The sequence below is a fragment of the Nilaparvata lugens genome, chromosome 1 (assembly GCF_014356525.2).
Source record: "Nilaparvata lugens isolate BPH chromosome 1, ASM1435652v1, whole genome shotgun sequence".
NCBI classification, from domain to species: Eukaryota; Metazoa; Arthropoda; class Insecta; order Hemiptera; family Delphacidae; genus Nilaparvata; species Nilaparvata lugens.
The window spans coordinates 36,763,262-36,782,885 of NC_052504.1; the positions used below are offsets into that span (position 1 = coordinate 36,763,262).

The 19,624-nt window shown below is 35.5% G+C and overlaps 1 protein-coding gene across 1 annotated transcript in view; it reads left to right on the forward strand.

The window, feature by feature from the left end:
* LOC111062733 (WD repeat-containing protein 44-like) overlaps window positions 1–19,624 on the forward strand; it is a 69,435-nt gene that overhangs the window by 32,725 nt on the left and 17,086 nt on the right. Inside the window, exon 7 of the mRNA XM_039420519.1 lies at window positions 3,195–3,635. Coding sequence (XP_039276453.1) covers window positions 3,195–3,635 — 441 coding nt within the window. The remainder of the gene's footprint in view (window positions 1–3,194; window positions 3,636–19,624) is intronic.

Sequence of the window (19,624 nt, forward strand, 5' to 3'; positions counted from 1 at the left end):
CACCCCAACAGTTAAAAGTTCACATTATTTACTCGAATTTCTTCCTTCAATGATATTTTGTCTATTCACTACCTAACATAATATCATTGATAGCTCAATAATCAATATGAATTAGATATTAATTAATTCGAGTCTTTCTATTTTATCATTTTCACTTACTCAGTCGAATTTAATTTCTGAACAAACAAATATTCTACATAATTACAATTTAAATAATTCCTGATCATTTTAATTTTAATAAATTATTCTCTATGTTCTTAATTCAAATTATTGTGATTGATTTATTGGATTTGACTGGGCACATTTATCATTTGTGCTATTGAATGCATGCATTTTATTTGTGAATATTTATGATTGAATAGTTCGAATCCTTCAATCCCATGATAATCCTATCCTATGCTAGGCTAGATGGTGGAATTTTTTTATTATTATTCCCGGTATTATGATTCTCATTATTTCTAATAGAATAGAAATTCCCAACTAGGCTGGCGAATAAAAGTTTTTCATGAATGCTTTTAAGAGTACAAACACACTGAAATCGGAGCGGAGCGGAGCGTGGCGTGGCGTTGAGGAGTGTCGTGAGAAATATCGTGTTGATTAATCAGCTAAAACACACTGGAAGCGTCTACTCGCAGAGTGGAGCAAAGCGGAGCGTGGCGTCAAACTTTGGAACAAGCTGATTTGTTTTTTGGAGCGTCTAAGCGTCAAAGTGCGAGTGCCCTGCTAATCTACAATGTACATACTAGTGGTTTACTCTTTTACATAATAGTACACTAGTATATTCAGTGTTTGTCCAAATTCTCCTGTAATGTGTATTATTTGATTTTTCAAAAGAGAAAGCTCATCTTTTGTACTTTGAAATCAAAAGTAAGACTATTCTAATCCATTTCATTCATATTTCTATAAAATTTAAAAGTTCATCAATTCTCTCTCTATCTAGTAAATGTTGTGGGGGAAATTTGGTTCATATTTTTTCCCCGTGCTAAACACACTCAGTCTTATCCAATAGTTTAAGTAATTATTCTCACAAAGTTCTGCAAACTTAGACAACGCCATTATTTCTAGGCCCTTAACGCTCAGACGCTTCCTGTGTGTATCATGGACGCTTGATCACGCCACGCTCCGCTTTCAGTGTGTTTGTACCCCAACACATCGCAAGATTGCGAATGATCTTGAGATAGTTGTTATTTATTTATACATTCACAGATACAATTATTATAATTCTTATTATAATTCTTTGTGTTAATACTCTTGGTACAAATGTCATTAATTTAAAGGGTGACGCAAGAGATGATCCAACATTTTGTTTTGTCAAAAAATATTGTTGGCCTATATGAAGGTCAGAAGAAGTTTTTTTTAGAAAATATATTGATTGATACAAGAAAAAACATAACATGACAATCAATCAATAATTATTTGATGATTATAAAAATATATATTTTATGACATGACCTGTTGGTCGTCTGCCAAGTTGAGCTATTTTATTGATTCAAAATTTACATCTAAGAATTTGAAATTGAATTTTATGCAATTTAAAAAAATCCAAATTTGAAATAATTTTGAAATCAATCAAACAAAGAGATCAAGGCAACAGAAGAATTACATATAATTATATTATCCTGCATATGAAGGAGTAAAGACAGCGAAACCATCAGGCATTATATTCCTGTATTAAAATTTTTCTGTAAGCCCAAGCATTCCTCACAATACCTATCAGCGCCCTCCAATCACTACCATTCAAAAACCCTGCCACCTGATCCTCTGATAGCTCTCTAACGTCTAAATTCGCTCCTCTTATCTCTGCTAGTACTGGACACCTTCCGATAAAATGCAATGTATACTTCCTTTCCCTCCTATTGCACAACGTACATATGGTCTGAATTCCCTCTCTTCGCACACTACTATCCAAGTACCATAGAACTCCCCCTTGATATGAATATGATTGACTTCTCATTGCGGGTGAGATTGGCTCCTATATAATTATTGTGTTCGGCGATTGGGTTCAAACGTGAGCAGACAGCATAATTTACAGATTGCCTTGCTCTTTCTCTCCATTTCTCTCTACATTCGTTATATACACTCATTAATATTATTCAAACTTTGCCTTAGTACAACCTTCCTCTCATGTTGGCAATTAAATTTTATATAGCCGTCAGAAAAAGTTAATGTCTGCTGAACGGGTATACATGGTGATTGGCTTATGATTTTCCGAGATCTTTCTCATAACAACTGTTCCAGTATAAAAAACTAAATTATATTTGTAAATCGGCGAGTATACGAGTATAATAGGTTATCTTGTAATTTGATATTTGCAGGTTTCAAACACATAAAATATTCAACTCACCCAACTCAACAAAAATTATTAACACCAAATATTCAAATACTCTGTTATCTATCTATTGGTATCCATATACTAATTCAGTTGAAGTATTTTAATGGGGCTACTTGAACATTTATTTATAAAGAATGTTTAGTAGCCTACCCTCAATTGTATTATTTTATTCCAGACACGACTAGTTTTGGGTATTATCCCATTATTAAGTGTAGGGATAAATACCCGAAACTAATCGTGTCTGAAATAGAATAATCAAATATTGAGGGTACTAGTAATTCTTTATAAATCTACTCATTCAGATAAATATGAGAAACATGCTATTGCTACACCACTTTAGCAATGACCACAGAAGGGTGGTCACCACTTGAGAAGACTTCCATAATTATTACCATTTATGTTTAAGAATCTGTTCCTGATAGATCGAAACCCACCTAAAGATGTAGGTCCTCTCTTATTTTAATATGAACTTCTCAATTCCCCATGCTCAAGAATGCAACACCCTCAGCCGAAAAATCATAAACTTAATATTAGTTTGAAAAATAATAACATCGTAATATTTTCGGATGATAATGTGATACCACTGTAATGAAATACTCTATAATACTAGTTGATGTAAAAATACTCGTAACCCTTCATATTGAATTTACAGAATCACTTCTTTGTATAATCAAGGCTTATCCTCTCATTATGATTCATGTAGCTGATAACAAAACTTTCTGCTATTTATTCTGTTTTAATATTTATTCTTCTCGTTTCAATTTAAAAAATGTGATGCTTTGTTGTTTAATGGCCGTAAAGATTGAATACTAATGATTGTATAATGCGTAGTTATGTGATTGGTAGTTGGTGATTATTGCAGGAAATTCTAGAGCAGGTGACAGTTCTGAACCTGGACACGGGCGAGCGAGTGCCGCTGAGCATAGCCGAAGACAAGCTGCCGCAATGCATCAACCCGCTGTCGCTGCACATCATGCGACTCACCTCCGAGTACGTCAGCAACCCGAGTCTGGAAAAAGAAAAGGAATCGGACGAGGAGTCGGTGATCAGCAAGAAGTCGACGATTGTCTGCGAAGAGCCCGGTCCGGTCAAACGGAAAACGGCTAAACTGAAGCAGTTCATGAAGCGAACCGTGAGCAAGGCGAAGACGATCGCACAAGAGGTGTCGACACACGCGAGGCACCGCGATGATGCACTCGAAGTCGTCGACGAGGTCTGTCCGTCGGGTGAACAGTACATCAAGCTCAAGGCCTCCAACAGCCACAAGGGACCCTACGAATTCGACTGCTTGCAACATGTGCAGGTAATCTCATTCAGTTGCTGTTCCATTTCCAGTTTTAGAGTGAATTTTTATCAATGGAAATTTTTAAATTTGTTGAAACATACATTTGGCCTTTGTACTGTCAGTTTCACTAACCTTGATATTGACTTCCTGGATATTCCTTCCAGCCGGCTAATTTCAGAAGGCGTAAGGTGAGGGACAGGGAGGTGAGGGTTGAGCAGCTTGGTGGTTCCTCCGTCGCGCGCCTTTCTCGTTGCCCGGTTGAAAAATACGCTGACGGCGCCCTTAATACATTCAAGCAAAATTTAAATTACTTAACTTAGTCCTACTCTAGGGTGTTCTGAAAAAGTGCTCTTAAGTTAGGGCGTGATTTCTCACATCAAAAGAAGAAAAAAGTACCAATTAACATAGGTCCGAAAATGCTTGATTACCAAGTTATACAGGATGAGAGATTTCGTCTGAATTTCAGTTTCCCTGCTGAAACTAAGCCCCACGAAGTCCAACACACTCGAAAGCCATGTTGACAGTCAGAAATCATAGGAGTTACATGCCAAAACATCTTCTTACATAGCCTAGTATATTTTCAAATATGTTAAAAAATACAGAAAGTAAACAGATTGGACGATAATTCTCTATTAAATTCCTTTCCCAGATTTGAAAATAGGGATAATCTTGGAGATTTTCCATTTACTGGGGAAAACACCCTTACAAAGAGACAAATCAAGCAGATATTATTATTATTGTCATTTGTTACGTGAAGCCACAAATCTGAGCAGAGCTCAAGTGGCATGTAACATGTCATGAACATTTGCAAAGTGTATGCATCTGTATCAACTCAAGTGCAAAGGCACCACAACATTCCTCCATAGTATAGGAACACGCTTCCACAAGTACATTGGTAATTGAAGACAAGAATAGTCCATGACTACAACATAATCTTATCTTTCAGGTAAACAATTGAAGAGCTTGAGTCCCGAATAATATGGTCCTTTTTCCAAAAGTGTCAGTCTGTGAGCGGGGTACTGATATACAGCTGAACTCTTTATACTAAATCTTTTACTATAGCCATAGCAAACTACATTTCCTTCAAATCTTTCTGAATTTCTGAAGACAAAATTTACAGTCTCAAGGAAGTGCAATGCTGGGACCGTGAGAAACCTATATTTTCTAAAAATGGGCCTACATGAATTATATGGCCGCAAGCCCTCCAAAGCACGAACAACTTTCTTTTGCATCTTAAATATTGTATATAAGTTATTCTTAGTATTCCCCCAAAGAAGATGCTGTAGCGTATTATGGCTAAAAAATATCCATGATACACCTTCTGGGCTGTCTTTATAGTGGATGCAGTTCTCACAGTTCTCAGCGCAAAAAGTGCATGATAGAGCTGTTTTATAAGTTTTCCCAAGTGTTTATCCCATTTCATTTTTTTGCAATTCCACTCCAAGAAAACTAGTCACTTCAACAGACAAGCACTCCCTCCCAATTGAAACATTCAGGTTCGAAGGTTCAGCATGATGTCCCGTCACGGCAAACCTGATATAGTTGGATTTAGTCATATTCAACTTCAATGCATTATGACTAAACCAATTGTCGAGCTGATGCATAGCCTTTTCAGCCCTAGTCATCGCTAGTCAGCCCTAGTCACCTAACATCGCTATCATCCTTACCAGTAACCAGAACAGTTGTATCGTCGGCATATAAAATAAGCTTGCCATCCACATTATTTGGCAGGTCGTTTATAAATAAATTGATAAGAGTCGGTCCAAGCACAGAGCCCTGTGGCACACCTTGCTTTACTCTTTCCCACGCTGAAAATACCAGTGAATTCCCATTACTTAATTCAACTGACTGATATCTATTTTCCAAATAGGACACGAAAAATTTCCCTGAACTACCAACAAATCCATAGAATTCAAGCTTATTCAACAACAGCTCATGGTCTACCATATCAAACGCCCTGGATAAATCGCAGAAAAGCCCTAAAGCCTTCCGCGATCCATCCAGAGCATCCAACACATCTGATACAACTTCAAATATAACAGACTTAGTTGACAATCCCCTCCCAAATCCAAATTGTTTGTTATGAAAAATGTTATTCTCATATTGTGAATTGGTTTGATCAGAGCATACTTCAATTTTTGGGGAAAGATTCCTTCCTTCAAACACGTATTAATAATAAATGATAGATGCTAGAAGATAATGGGACTAACCCTTCTTATGACTCGTGATGAAATTTCGTCTCACCCAGTTGAGCCAGAATTCTTTAAATTATTTATGGCTCTCCTAACTACACTTATTGAGACATTTCTGATCTTGAAAGGAGGATACTGCCTATTTATTTGCTTGAGGTACTCTCTGCTCTCACATGTTCTAGCAGAGCCGGACATTTCAGATGCACATTCAACAAAATACTCATTGAACAAGGAAGCTGTGCAATGTGGATCAGAGTACTTCCTATTGTCAGCTGTAGTCAACTCTATCTTCTGCTCATCCCTATTCAATAGCCCCAGTTCATTTCTGACATTTGTCCAAGTACCTCTATTGATATTGTTGGACTGTGCAATGAACATTTCATTGGTTTTTTGCTTAGCTAGTAGTATTGTCTTCTTTAAAGTTTTCTTATATTTGGCAAAATAGGACAGAAATTCAGGATCTCTGTTAGTCTTACTCTCAATGTGTAACTCTCTTTTCCTTCTACACGAAATCTTGATGCCAGTGGTTAACCAGTTTTTCACCGAATCATTCACTGTAACTTTAAACTTTCTCAGGGGGAAGCAACTGGAGAAACAATTGTAAAACAATGAGTGTAAAGTATTAGATAATTTCTCGCCACCATCATTAGTCATACATAGGGACCAATCTACAGAGCTCAATGTGTCATAAAAGAATTTCAAAGACTCTTCATTAATACCTCTTCCTAATCTGTAACTACTATTGTGTTCAACGTTGGGATTATTGGCTAATTCTATTGTTAGGGCTTCATGGTCTGATAATCCTGGGTCAAAAATCTGTGCAAAAATACTATCCACATTATAATTGGTCACAATATTGTCAATGCAGGTTGAAGACAATGAGGTTATTCTAGTTGGCCTGTCAAAGATAAATGAAAAACAGTTTTATTCAGTGATATTCCGGAAAGTACTGCTATTAGAGTCCCTCTTAAGAAGATCAATATTATAATCACCACATAGAAAAATAACTTTTCTCCTATAATCTCGTTTAAGCAAACATAAGAGCTTGTCATAAATATTAAAAAATCTTCAAAACAACTATCTGGCGCTCTATAAACCGACACTACCAAAATTGTCTTATCTCCACCCCCATTGAGACACCGAACTCAACCTATGCACATTCAAAAATACTTTCAATTGACAACCCCACAAAATCCTCTCTAATCCTGTAATTCAGACCTTTTTTTAAAGTATACAAGCTCCTCCTCTTCCCTTATTGGAACGACAATAGACAGAGGCAGGATTATAGTGTTTGATATTGATCAGTAAACTGGTGTCTCAGGATGACAGCCAGTGCTCAGTGAGAGCCACTACTGGAGGCATTTTAAGATCAGGAAGAAACACATTAAGCTCATCATTTTTTTTAACAATTGCCTGGATGTTTAAATATAAAAGGAATGGTGACCCCGTATTGACCCCCGGACGTATTGACCTGTTCACTAAAAAATGTTGATGTGTATTTGAGCGTGTAAAACTATTATTTAATTCTTCGGCAGCTGTATTAGCTGTATCAGTGTCACCTGTCATGTTCAAGTCCTTTTCTCCCTTATTGCAGACAGGAATTTCATTCAAGAGAGTCCCATTACCCACCCAATGTGGAAGAGCCCCGAGTCGAAATTACAGCTCCCATTGATGGATTGGTAACTCTGTCAGAGATGGATTGTTGCTCAACCCGAGAAATAATACGCCAGAATAGAAGCTTCAATTTCCTGGAGCCTCTTCTGTTTAGGTGGAGCCCATCTCGTCCCAAATCCCTATCAGAGACCCAACAATTGGGATCCACAAATATTATGGATTCAAGCTGCCTGCAGTGCCATTCAATTACATCATTTATTGCATCTAAATACCTTAAATCAATACCGTATCCCTGCGATGCAACAAACCATTTACCACTAAAGTAGCTATTCGAAAAGTATTCTTAGCTGTTTCAATTAAAGCTCTCATTTTATAGCCTAAGTCGTCAGGGGTTCCCGAACTCCAAACATCGCATGTCCCCACATTCAACACAAAAACATTATATTCATCCTCATATGATTTTAAGGAGTGCTCCAATCTCTCAATTCTTAATCCGAGCGAGCTGACAACCTGTACACCATTTTCAAATTTCAAATGTTTAGTCAAAGAGTCCCCAAGAACTAGGCTTCTAAATAGCGTTCTACTACCATGCGCAGGATCTTCTTCCCCTCTATTAGGGGGACTTGAAACCTCAAGTAAAGGCATAACACTACCACAGTCATTGTTAACAGTCCGGCTTCTTATGGCTCAAAACGGGGTTTCGTGGGCACTTCGTGAAGATGGAAACAGACCCAAATATTCTGATTCTAGGGTACCTCAGGATATTCGAACCACTTGATGCGCATTTGGGGGTCGCGACTGGGCCGCGTAATGGCCGATTCAAAATGGCGGATCCAGTACTAATTAAAACGGTCATAGAATGGTTACCATCCAATTCCTCTAGTAAACTCTAATCGAATCACAATTAACTATTCTACCAAGTATGTTATTTCACATTTCCACCTAAAACATGATTTTAACCTACAAAAATGCACTTTTTCAAAAACATTTAATTTTTCACGAGTTTTTTCTGAATAACCACTTTCAATGACAATTTTTGGATATAAAGTGCCAAACAAAACTTCTTTGGAATAGAATTTATGATCTATTCCCGTTTGTTTTTTATCTTAATTTATCATATTTTGTTCTGAAGTTATGATTTTTTTATGATGTCATTCCAACCGCTGATACACATAACTATCATTAAAACTGAACTATAAATCGATTTTTCACGACTACCCCATGATAAATACTTGAAAATGGTCTCAATCTCTTTGTTACAACCAGCCGAATAAGAATATTTATGAGAAAGCAACGAATATATTTTCCATAATTGATAAATTCAATATGGCGGTCATAACTGATGAAATCTTTTATATCGATTTCTATTCACTTAAAGTGAGAGATATAGGATTGATTCTTCCACCAAAGTCTTCATAGCTACCCAAAATATAATGTTCTATATATTAATCTCATTTTAATTACTCTTTCCATGATTAATTTAGTTTCAAAAACTTGGAACATACAATCTTCGGGGACGAAATTTCACTTTCCACTCTGTAAATATGTATTCACAGTGAACATAACCTACTATTACTGAGACTGTGTTGTAGAATATTCTCAAAGCTTTAAAATGACATCTAGTTGAGGGCTGTAAGCCCATTTTTCACTTCTGGACCGTCATTGGGAAAGAAAGAAAAGCATGGTTTGCAGCCAAAGTTACATTTTTCCCTCCATATTAGGCCTATTCTAAACCTGACAATTAGAAAACCGTGTATCTCAATAATCCTTGAAGGTACAGACTTGGAAATGGTATCAATCTCTTTGTCATCATGTGTAGAAAAAGAATATCCATGATGGCAATATTAAAATTAGTTACCATGAAAAAACAAGATGACTGCAGAAATTTGTAGATTTTTTTTTTAAGGAAAGAACCATAATAAATTCCTCGCCCCTGCCTGTAAATATGGAAATGTTGACGATACCGGAACTTTTTCCCACAGAATGGAATGGACTATAGAATTGGTTGAATAGATCTGGTTTATATTATATATAACGTGAGTTACTGAGCTCAATATTGTAAAAGTCTATAAAATTCTGCCGCTATCTTGGTTTTTAATGATGACAAATACTTTTGCGAACTTAATCATAGATATTCTCTCTCTACAAGTGATTAAAAAGAAATTTATTCTATTTTCAATTCTGTATCTTGAAGGAGTCGTTAGATATACTGTTTTTCACTTGTTAGGTTTGGCGTATGGTGAAATATTCTGTTTTTCCTCCTCAAGCTGTACTTTTATTTCTTCTTCTCGTGCCGCTCCAGGCATCAAAAATTTACCTACAGTCTTCAACTGGACGTCATTTCAAAGTTTATGGAGTCTTATAAAGTTTATAAAGTCTTCACCACTTTGCCAATAATATTCGTGTTTTTTCCAGTGCTACGACATTAGCAGGGTCTCGATCTCGAATAAAATCAAGTCCACAATAAAATCGAATTCTAAGTTTTATTAGTTATATCTCAAATCAAATGCGTAGTTTAAATGAGAAGACTCTCAAATATTGTTGTATGATTGATTTGAAACTACCAGATGGCGGAATTGATCTGATACCTCAATATCAACAGTATTACAAGCGATTTCTTGAAATTTACAATTTTTTCCGCCATCTTGTTTTTTCATGATGACAACTATTTTTAAGATTGCCATCATGGATATTCTCTTTCTACACATGATGACAAAGAGATTGATACAATTTCCAAGTCTGTACCTTCAAGGATTATTGAGATACACGGTTTAGCATAGGCCTAATAAATGGAGGGAAAAATGTAACTTTGGCTGCAAATCATACTATTCTCTCTTTTTCCAATGACGCTCCAGAAGTAAAAAATGGACTTACAGCCCTCAACTAGATGTCATTTGTAAGCTTTGGGAATATTCTACAACACAGTCTCAATGATAGTTGGTGATGTTGTAAATTCCTTCCAACACAACCTTATTACACCCTAGCTGAGCTTCTGTACTGAATTTGAACATTTTCTGTTCATTTGTTCTCAATAAAGCTGAGAAAACGCTAAAAAAACACTGGAAAAACGCAGATTTTGGGCGTATCTTAGGATTTTTTTTCAAATCCGTTCTTAGTGCGCCTCTAAAGGGCCAACTCAACATACCTACCAAATTTGACCGTTTATGGTCCGGTAGATTTTTATTTCTGCGAGTGAGTGAGTCAGTCAGTCAGTCAGTGAGTGAGTGCCATTTTGATTTTATATAAATATGGATATAGATGACCGCCATATTGAATTTATCAATTATGAATAATATATATTCGTTGCTTTGTCATCAAAATTCTTATTCGACTGGTTGTAACAAAGAGATTGAGACCATTTTCAAGTATTTATCATGAAGTAATCGTGAAAAAATCTATTTTATAGTTCAGTTTTAATGATAGTTATGTGTCTCAGCGGTTAGAATGACATCATAAAAAAATCATAACTCCAGAACAAAATATGATAAAAGCTTGAAACAAACGGGAATAGATCATAAATTCTATTTCAAAAAAGTTTTGTTTGGCACTTTATATCTAAAAATTGTCATTGAAAGTAGTTATTCAGAAAAACTCTCGTGAAAAATTGAATGTTTTTGAAAAAGTGCATTTTTGTAGGTTAAAATCATGTTTTAGGTGGAAATGTGAAATAACATACTTGGTAGAATAGTTAATTGTGATTCGATTAGAGTTTACTAGAGGTCTCTATCTTGGATGGTAACCATTCTATGACCGTTTTAATTAGTACTGGATCCGCCATTTTGAATCGGCCATTACGCGGCCCAGTCGCGACCCCCAAATACGCTTATTGAGACATTTCTGATCTTGAAAGGAGGATACTGCCTATTTATTTGCTTGAGGTACTCTCTGCTCTCACATGTTCTAGCAGAGCCGGACATTTCAGATGCACATTCAACAAAATACTCATTGAACAAGGAAGCTGTGCAATGTGGATCAGAGTACTTCCTATTGTCAGCTGTAGTCAACTCTATCTTCTGCTCATCCCTATTCAATAGCCCCAGTTCATTTCTGACATTTGTCCAAGTACCTCTATTGATATTGTTGGACTGTGCAATGAACATTTCATTGGTTTTTTTGCTTAGCTAGTAGTATTGTCTTCTTTAAAGTTTTCTTATATTTGGCAAAATAGGACAGAAATTCAGGATCTCTGTTAGTCTTACTCTCAATGTGTAACTCTCTTTTCCTTCTACACGAAATCTTGATGCCAGTGGTTAACCAGTTTTTCACCGAATCATTCACTGTAACTTTAAACTTTCTCAGGGGGAAGCAACTGGAGAAACAATTGTAAAACAATGAGTGTAAAGTATTAGATAATTTCTCGCCACCATCATTAGTCATACATAGGGACCAATCTACAGAGCTCAATGTGTCATAAAAGAATTTCAAAGACTCTTCATTAATACCTCTTCCTAATCTGTAACTACTATTGTGTTCAACGTTGGGATTATTGGCTAATTCTATTGTTAGGGCTTCATGGTCTGATAATCCTGGGTCAAAAATCTGTGCAAAAATACTATCCACATTATAATTGGTCACAATATTGTCAATGCAGGTTGAAGACAATGAGGTTATTCTAGTTGGCCTGTCAAAGATAAATGAAAAACAGTTTTATTCAGTGATATTCCGGAAAGTACTGCTATTAGAGTCCCTCTTAAGAAGATCAATATTATAATCACCACATAGAAAAATAACTTTTCTCCTATAATCTCGTTTAAGCAAACATAAGAGCTTGTCATAAATATTAAAAAATCTTTAAAACAACTATCTGGCGCTCTATAAACCGACACTACCAAAATTGTCTTATCTCCACCCCCATTGAGACACCGAACTCAACCGATGCACATTCAAAAATACTTTCAATTGACAACCCCACAAAATCCTCTCTAATCCTGTAATTCAGACCTTTTTTTAAAAGTATACAAGCTCCTTCTCTTCCCTTATTGGAACGACAATAGACAGAGGCAGGATTATAGTGTTTGATATTGATCAGTAAACTGGTGTCTCAGGATGACAGCCAGTGCTCAGTGAGAGCCACTACTGGAGGCATTTTAAGATCAGGAAGAAACACATTAAGCTCATCATTTTTTTTTAACAATTGCCTGGATGTTTAAATATAAAAGGAATGGTGACCCCGTATTGACCCCCGGACGTATTGACCTGTTCACTAAAAAATGTTGATGTGTATTTGAGCGTGTAAAACTATTATTTAATTCTTCGGCAGCTGTATTAGCTGTATCAGTGTCACCTGTCATGTTCAAGTCCTTTTCTCCCTTATTGCAGACAGGAATTTCATTCAAGAGAGTCCCATTACCCACCCAATGTGGAAGAGCCCCGAGTCGAAATTACAGCTCCCATTGATGGATTGGTAACACTGTCAGAGATGGATTGTTGCTCAACCCGAGAAATAATACGCCAGAATAGAAGCTTCAATTTCCTGGAGCCTCTTCTGTTTAGGTGGAGCCCATCTCGTCCCAAATCCCTATCAGAGACCCAACAATTGGGATCCACAAATATTATGGATTCAAGCTGCCTGCAGTGCCATTCAATTACATCATTTATTGCATCTAAATACCTTAAATCAATACCGTATCCCTGCGATGCAACAAACCATTTACCACTAAAGTAGCTATTCGAAAAGTATTCTTAGCTGTTTCAATTAAAGCTCTCATTTTATAGCCTAAGTCGTCAGGGGTTCCCGAACTCCAAACATCGCATGTCCCCACATTCAACACAAAAACATTATATTCATCCTCATATGATTTTAAGGAGTGCTCCAATCTCTCAATTCTTAATCCGAGTGAGCTGACAACCTGTACACCATTTTCAAATTTCAAATGTTTAGTCAAAGAGTCCCCAAGAACTAGGCTTCCAAATAGCGTTCTACTACCATGCGCAGGATCTTCTTCCCCTCTATTAGGGGGACTTGAAACCTCAAGTAAAGGCATAACACTACCACAGTCATTGTTAACAGTCCGGCTTCTTATGGCTCAAAAAACGGGGTTTCGTGGGCACTTCGTGAAGATGGAAACAGACCCAAATATTCTGATTCTAGGGTACCTCAGGATATTCGAACCACTTGATGCGCATTTGGGGGTCGCGACTGGGCCGCGTAATGGCCGATTCAAAATGGCGGATCCAGTACTAATTAAAACGGTCATAGAATGGTTACCATCCAATTCCTCTAGTAAACTCTAATCGAATCACAATTAACTATTCTACCAAGTATGTTATTTCACATTTCCACCTAAAACATGATTTTAACCTACAAAAATGCACTTTTTCAAAAACATTTAATTTTTCACGAGTTTTTTCTGAATAACCACTTTCAATGACAATTTTGGGATATAAAGTGCCAAACAAAACTTCTTTGGAATAGAATTTATGATCTATTCCCGTTTGTTTTTTATCTTAATTTATCATATTTTGTTCTGAAGTTATGATTTTTTTATGATGTCATTCCAACCGCTGATACACATAACTATCATTAAAACTGAACTATAAAATCGATTTTTCACGACTACCCCATGATAAATACTTGAAAATGGTCTCAATCTCTTTGTTACAACCAGCCGAATAAGAATATTTATGAGAAAGCAACGAATATATTTTCCATAATTGATAAATTCAATATGGCGGTCATAACTGATGAAATCTTTTATATCGATTTCTATTCACTTAAAGTGAGAGATATAGGATTGATTCTACCACCAAAGTCTTCATAGCTACCCAAAATATAATGTTCTATATATTAATCTCATTTTAATTACTCTTTCCATGATTAATTTAGTTTCAAAAACTTGGAACATACAATCTTCGGGGACGAAATTTCACTTTCCACTCTGTAAATATGTATTCACAGTGAACATAACCTACTATTACTGAGACTGTGTTGTAGAATATTCCCAAAGCTTTAAAATGACATCTAGTTGAGGGCTGTAAGCCCATTTTTCACTTCTGGACCGTCATTGGGAAAGAAAGAAAAGCATGGTTTGCAGCCAAAGTTACATTTTTCCCTCCATATTAGGCCTATACTAAACCTGACAATTAGAAAACCGTGTATCTCAATAATCCTTGAAGGTACAGACTTGGAAATGGTATCAATCTCTTTGTCATCATGTGTAGAAAAAGAATATCCATGATGGCAATATTAAAATTAGTTACCATGAAAAAACAAGATGACTGCAGAAATTTGTAGATTTTTTTTTTTTTAAGGAAAGAACCATAATAAATTCCTCGCCCCTGCCTGTAAATATGGAAATGTTGACGATACCGGAACTTTTTCCCACAGAATGGAATGGACTATAGAATTGGTTGAATAGATCTGGTTTATATTATATATAACGTGAGTTACTGAGCTCAATATTGTAAAAGTCTATAAAATTCTGCCGCTATCTTGGTTTTTAATGATGACAAATACTTTTGCGAACTTAATCATAGATATTCTCTCTCTACAAGTGATTAAAAAGAAATTTATTCTATTTTCAATTCTGTATCTTGAAGGAGTCGTTAGATATACTGTTTTTCACTTGTTAGGTTTGGCGTATGGTGAAATATTCTGTTTTTCCTCCTCAAGCTGTACTTTTATTTCTTCTTCTCGTGCCGCTCCAGGCATCAAAAATTTACCTACAGTCTTCAACTGGACGTCATTTCAAAGTTTATGGAGTCTTATAAAGTTTATAAAGTCTTCACCACTTTGCCAATAATATTCGTGTTTTTTCCAGTGCTACGACATTAGCAGGGTCTCGATCTCGAATAAAATCAAGTCCACAATAAAATCGAATTCTAAGTTTTATTTTAGTTATATCTCAAATCAAATGCGTAGTTTAAATGAGAAGACTCTCAAATATTGTTGTATGATTGATTTGAAACTACCAGATGGCGGAATTGATCTGATACCTCAATATCAACAGTATTACAAGCGATTTCTTGAAATTTACAATTTTTTCCGCCATCTTGTTTTTTCATGATGACAACTATTTTTAAGATTGCCATCATGGATATTCTCTTTCTACACATGATGACAAAGAGATTGATACAATTTCCAAGTCTGTACCTTCAAGGATTATTGAGATACACGGTTTAGCATAGGCCTAATAAATGGAGGGAAAAATGTAACTTTGGCTGCAAATCATACTATTCTCTCTTTTTCCAATGACGCTCCAGAAGTAAAAAATGGACTTACAGCCCTCAACTAGATGTCATTTGTAAGCTTTGGGAATATTCTACAACACAGTCTCAATGATAGTTGGTGATGTTGTAAATTCCTTCCAACACAACCTTATTACACCCTAGCTGAGCTTCTGTACTGAATTTGAACATTTTCTGTTCATTTGTTCTCAATAAAGCTGAGAAAACGCTAAAAAACACTGGAAAAACGCAGATTTTGGGCGTATCTTAGGATTTTTTTTCAAATCCGTTCTTAGTGCGCCTCTAAAGGGCCAACTCAACATACCTACCAAATTTGACCGTTTATGGTCCGGTAGATTTTTATTTCTGCGAGTGAGTGAGTCAGTCAGTCAGTCAGTGAGTGAGTGCCATTTTGCTTTTATATAAAATATGGATATAGATGACCGCCATATTGAATTTATCAATTATGAATAATATATATTCGATGCTTTGTCATCAAAATTCTTATTCGACTGGTTGTAACAAAGAGATTGAGACCATTTTCAAGTATTTATCATGAAGTAATCGTGAAAAAATCTATTTTATAGTTCAGTTTTAATGATAGTTATGTGTCTCAGCGGTTAGAATGACATCATAAAAAAATCATAACTCCAGAACAAAATATGATAAAAGCTTGAAACAAACGGGAATAGATCATAAATTCTATTTCAAAAAAGTTTTGTTTGGCACTTTATATCTAAAAATTGTCATTGAAAGTAGTTATTCAGAAAAACTCTCGTGAAAAATTGAATGTTTTTGAAAAAGTGCATTTTTGTAGGTTAAAATCATGTTTTAGGTGGAAATGTGAAATAACATACTTGGTAGAATAGTTAATTGTGATTCGATTAGAGTTTACTAGAGGTCTCTATCTTGGATGGTAACCATTCTATGACCGTTTTAATTAGTACTGGATCCGCCATTTTGAATCGGCCATTACGCGGCCCAGTCGCGACCCCCAAATACGCATCAAGTGGTTCAGATATCCTGAGGTACCCTAGAATCAGAATATTTGGGTCTGTTTCCATATTCACGAAGTGCCCACGAAATCCCTTAAGTAACCGGACTGTAAGGTGACTTTCTGATATGTCTTTACTATCGTGTTCAGACTCTCAATCCTATTCTGTAATAGCGAATTATCTATCTCTAATGTTCTAATTGTCGATATCATCTCCCTTATTTGTACATCCATGTCAATGATCTGTTTATTCAGTTCAACGTCACCTACATCATCGTCACAGCTCCTCAAAAGAGATATATTGTCAGTATTACCTTCAATTAATGAAGTGTCAGGTGCATGGTCCAAGTGAAGAACCTCTGCTTCCAATTCAATAGTTCTTTTCATCAACTTATCTCTTATAAGCTCCGTTTCAGCCAACTTGGAGCGTTCAGTTCAGCTTCACTATCATCAAATATTGGAAGAGAAATGCAAGGGAAATTGCAAGGGAAATACCGTCAGCATTACTGCTGTGATTATGAAAAAATTGTTTGGAATTAAAAATTTATTAAAATATTATGTTAATTAGCTTTAAAAATTGCTACAATGAGAGGAGAGTTTAGGTTATGAAACAACTACTATAGTTGAGAACTCTATTATTTTATTTAAAAATTTAATTTAACTTTAGAATAAATTAATTTATTCGAGATATCATTTTGTATAAATGGATTTGAAATGGTCGATGATGTTACTTAATTAATCAATTTCTTAAATGGAACACTCCTAGGTTATAACCAAAATTTTAGACATGTGATCGAAATCAGGCTCAACAGATTTAAATACTATCCAAAGAGAGTTTATTTATTCAGTTACAAATTATTTCTATTTTTCAAATTTCTAGTCACAATATGCGTGATTTTAAATATTATAGCAGAAATTTTCCTGTTGGTGTTTGACTGTCTTGATGTCTGAGAAAGAGATTTTTTTATTCTGTTCAAAATTAATTTAAGATCCCTGAACTAGTTATTTTAAGTTATAGTCTAGTCAAATGGTCGTTTTTCAGGAAACAGCCCCGAAAGAATTTTTCTCGACGGTTCTATATGTATTTTGGGGCGCTGAATTCGAATCTGAAATTTGCTGATACGCAAGAGGGCGGCTTCACCCCCAAAATCCCCTAAAACCCCCAAAATTTAGGACTTTTTTCAATTTTCCCATTCTATCTCGTAAACCTTGAGTTTCTCAAGAAAAATCATTCCCGACAAAATTAAAGATAATAAAATTTCCAATAAATTGAGTGGTCGCGCAGGATTCTATCATTTTTGGTTCCGGAGCTACGAATTTTCAAAAAAGGGTATTTTTTAAGGGGTTTTCAAAATTATGCAAACCTACCACTTCTACCCTATACAACATGGATATTTTTCTAGTATAGATAAAAAACAACACATCACGTGAAAGAACAATTCATTATGAACAGTATTCCTTAGGAATTTTCGAATTTAGTAGTATGGGGAGGGGGGATGTACCCAAAAATAATTATAAAATCATGTCCTACAGGCAAAATACAATTTTTTCATTATAATACCTTTTCAAAGCCTTCCTAACAAAAAAATACATATTCCGACTGAAATCATCTCACGCGGGTTATTTTCTATGAGAATCACCCGTTAGAATCATTTAATTTCAGTATTTCCTAGTGTGGGGGGGGGGTACGTCATAAGGATACGTCAAGGATCAAAACTTTAAACACTTATAACTCTTGACAGAATGATCAGATCTCCTCGTACTACAGCTTATTCTTCTCAGCTCGTCAAGGCGGTTCAAAATCATGTATCATAATTGAAATTTCATAAAAAAATCCACTTTTAGTGTATTTTAACCCCTATTTAAATACACAGAAAAATGGTCAATTTCTATATTCAAAACTGTGTATCTCGGTAACCCGAAATGATAAAAAATGGTACTTGGTCTTGATTTGAAGAACAGAACCCCCTCTTTCATGTGAGGTAAATGAATTTTGTGAAAATATAATCGTGAGGTAAGATACGTTTGATTCAAAAATTCAATAAATTTGCGATATTTTCCTCATTTTCACAGTCTCGACAGTTTTTCGATAATAAACAGTCATGCAAGATGGGTTTAAGGCAACGTAGCTTATAGAGCATGTAATTCTCTTTCATTTGAGACCAGTCGCAAGTTTCTATCATGTATCAGTCGTAGTTCGGACGCCGAACTGTTAGTGCTGTGTTTCTGTGCTCTGCTATCTTTCTGTGCTGAGATAAAAGTTACCAGTGAATCCTGCATCGACTAGTGATTATTTCTACTAAAAGTAAGGTTATTTTTCTGCTTTGAAATTGCACTACAACAATTTCTAGTTCTTTTTTTTTCCTTACGTAAAAATTTCAGTGGCCTCCATTTCCTAATCCGTCACGTTAGCCCTCTTGACGCATTTTCACCTTTTTCACAACAATTCCGCTGTATATTGTACTATATAATTTGGAATAGAATTTCTACAGTATAGCAATGATATAGTCTTCTTTCCGAATTATGAACACTCATTTATAATTCTACTATGTTACGTACATGATTTTATCACGTTATGCAATGATGGGACTGTAATTGCAATAAGGAAATCAGTCCAAAAACTTTATTGGTTTGCTCTGAGTGTTAGCTGCATTTTCACTTCTTATGCGCTAATATTACAGAAAGTAATTATAGAAAATTATCCAAAGAATCCGCCCGCAGGTGGCGATGCAGTGAATGTAAGAGTTCGAATAAAGATAAGTTAATTAACATGTCTAAAACTCAGGCGCTAGGAAACAGTGACTTGATCGCTGAACTGGAAAGGGAAATTAGAAATACCATAGCACAAGAAATGAAAGAGATCACAAACGAAATAAAAAAGACCAATGAAAATGTTTCTGAACTGAGAAAGTCTGTGGAATTTTTCTCTGCAAAAATTGATGAATATAATAAAGAGATAGGGGAATATAAAAGCGATCATTCCACCCTAAAAAAAGAGAACGAAATATTGAAAACAAAACTTTCTGAGATAGAAAAGGAAT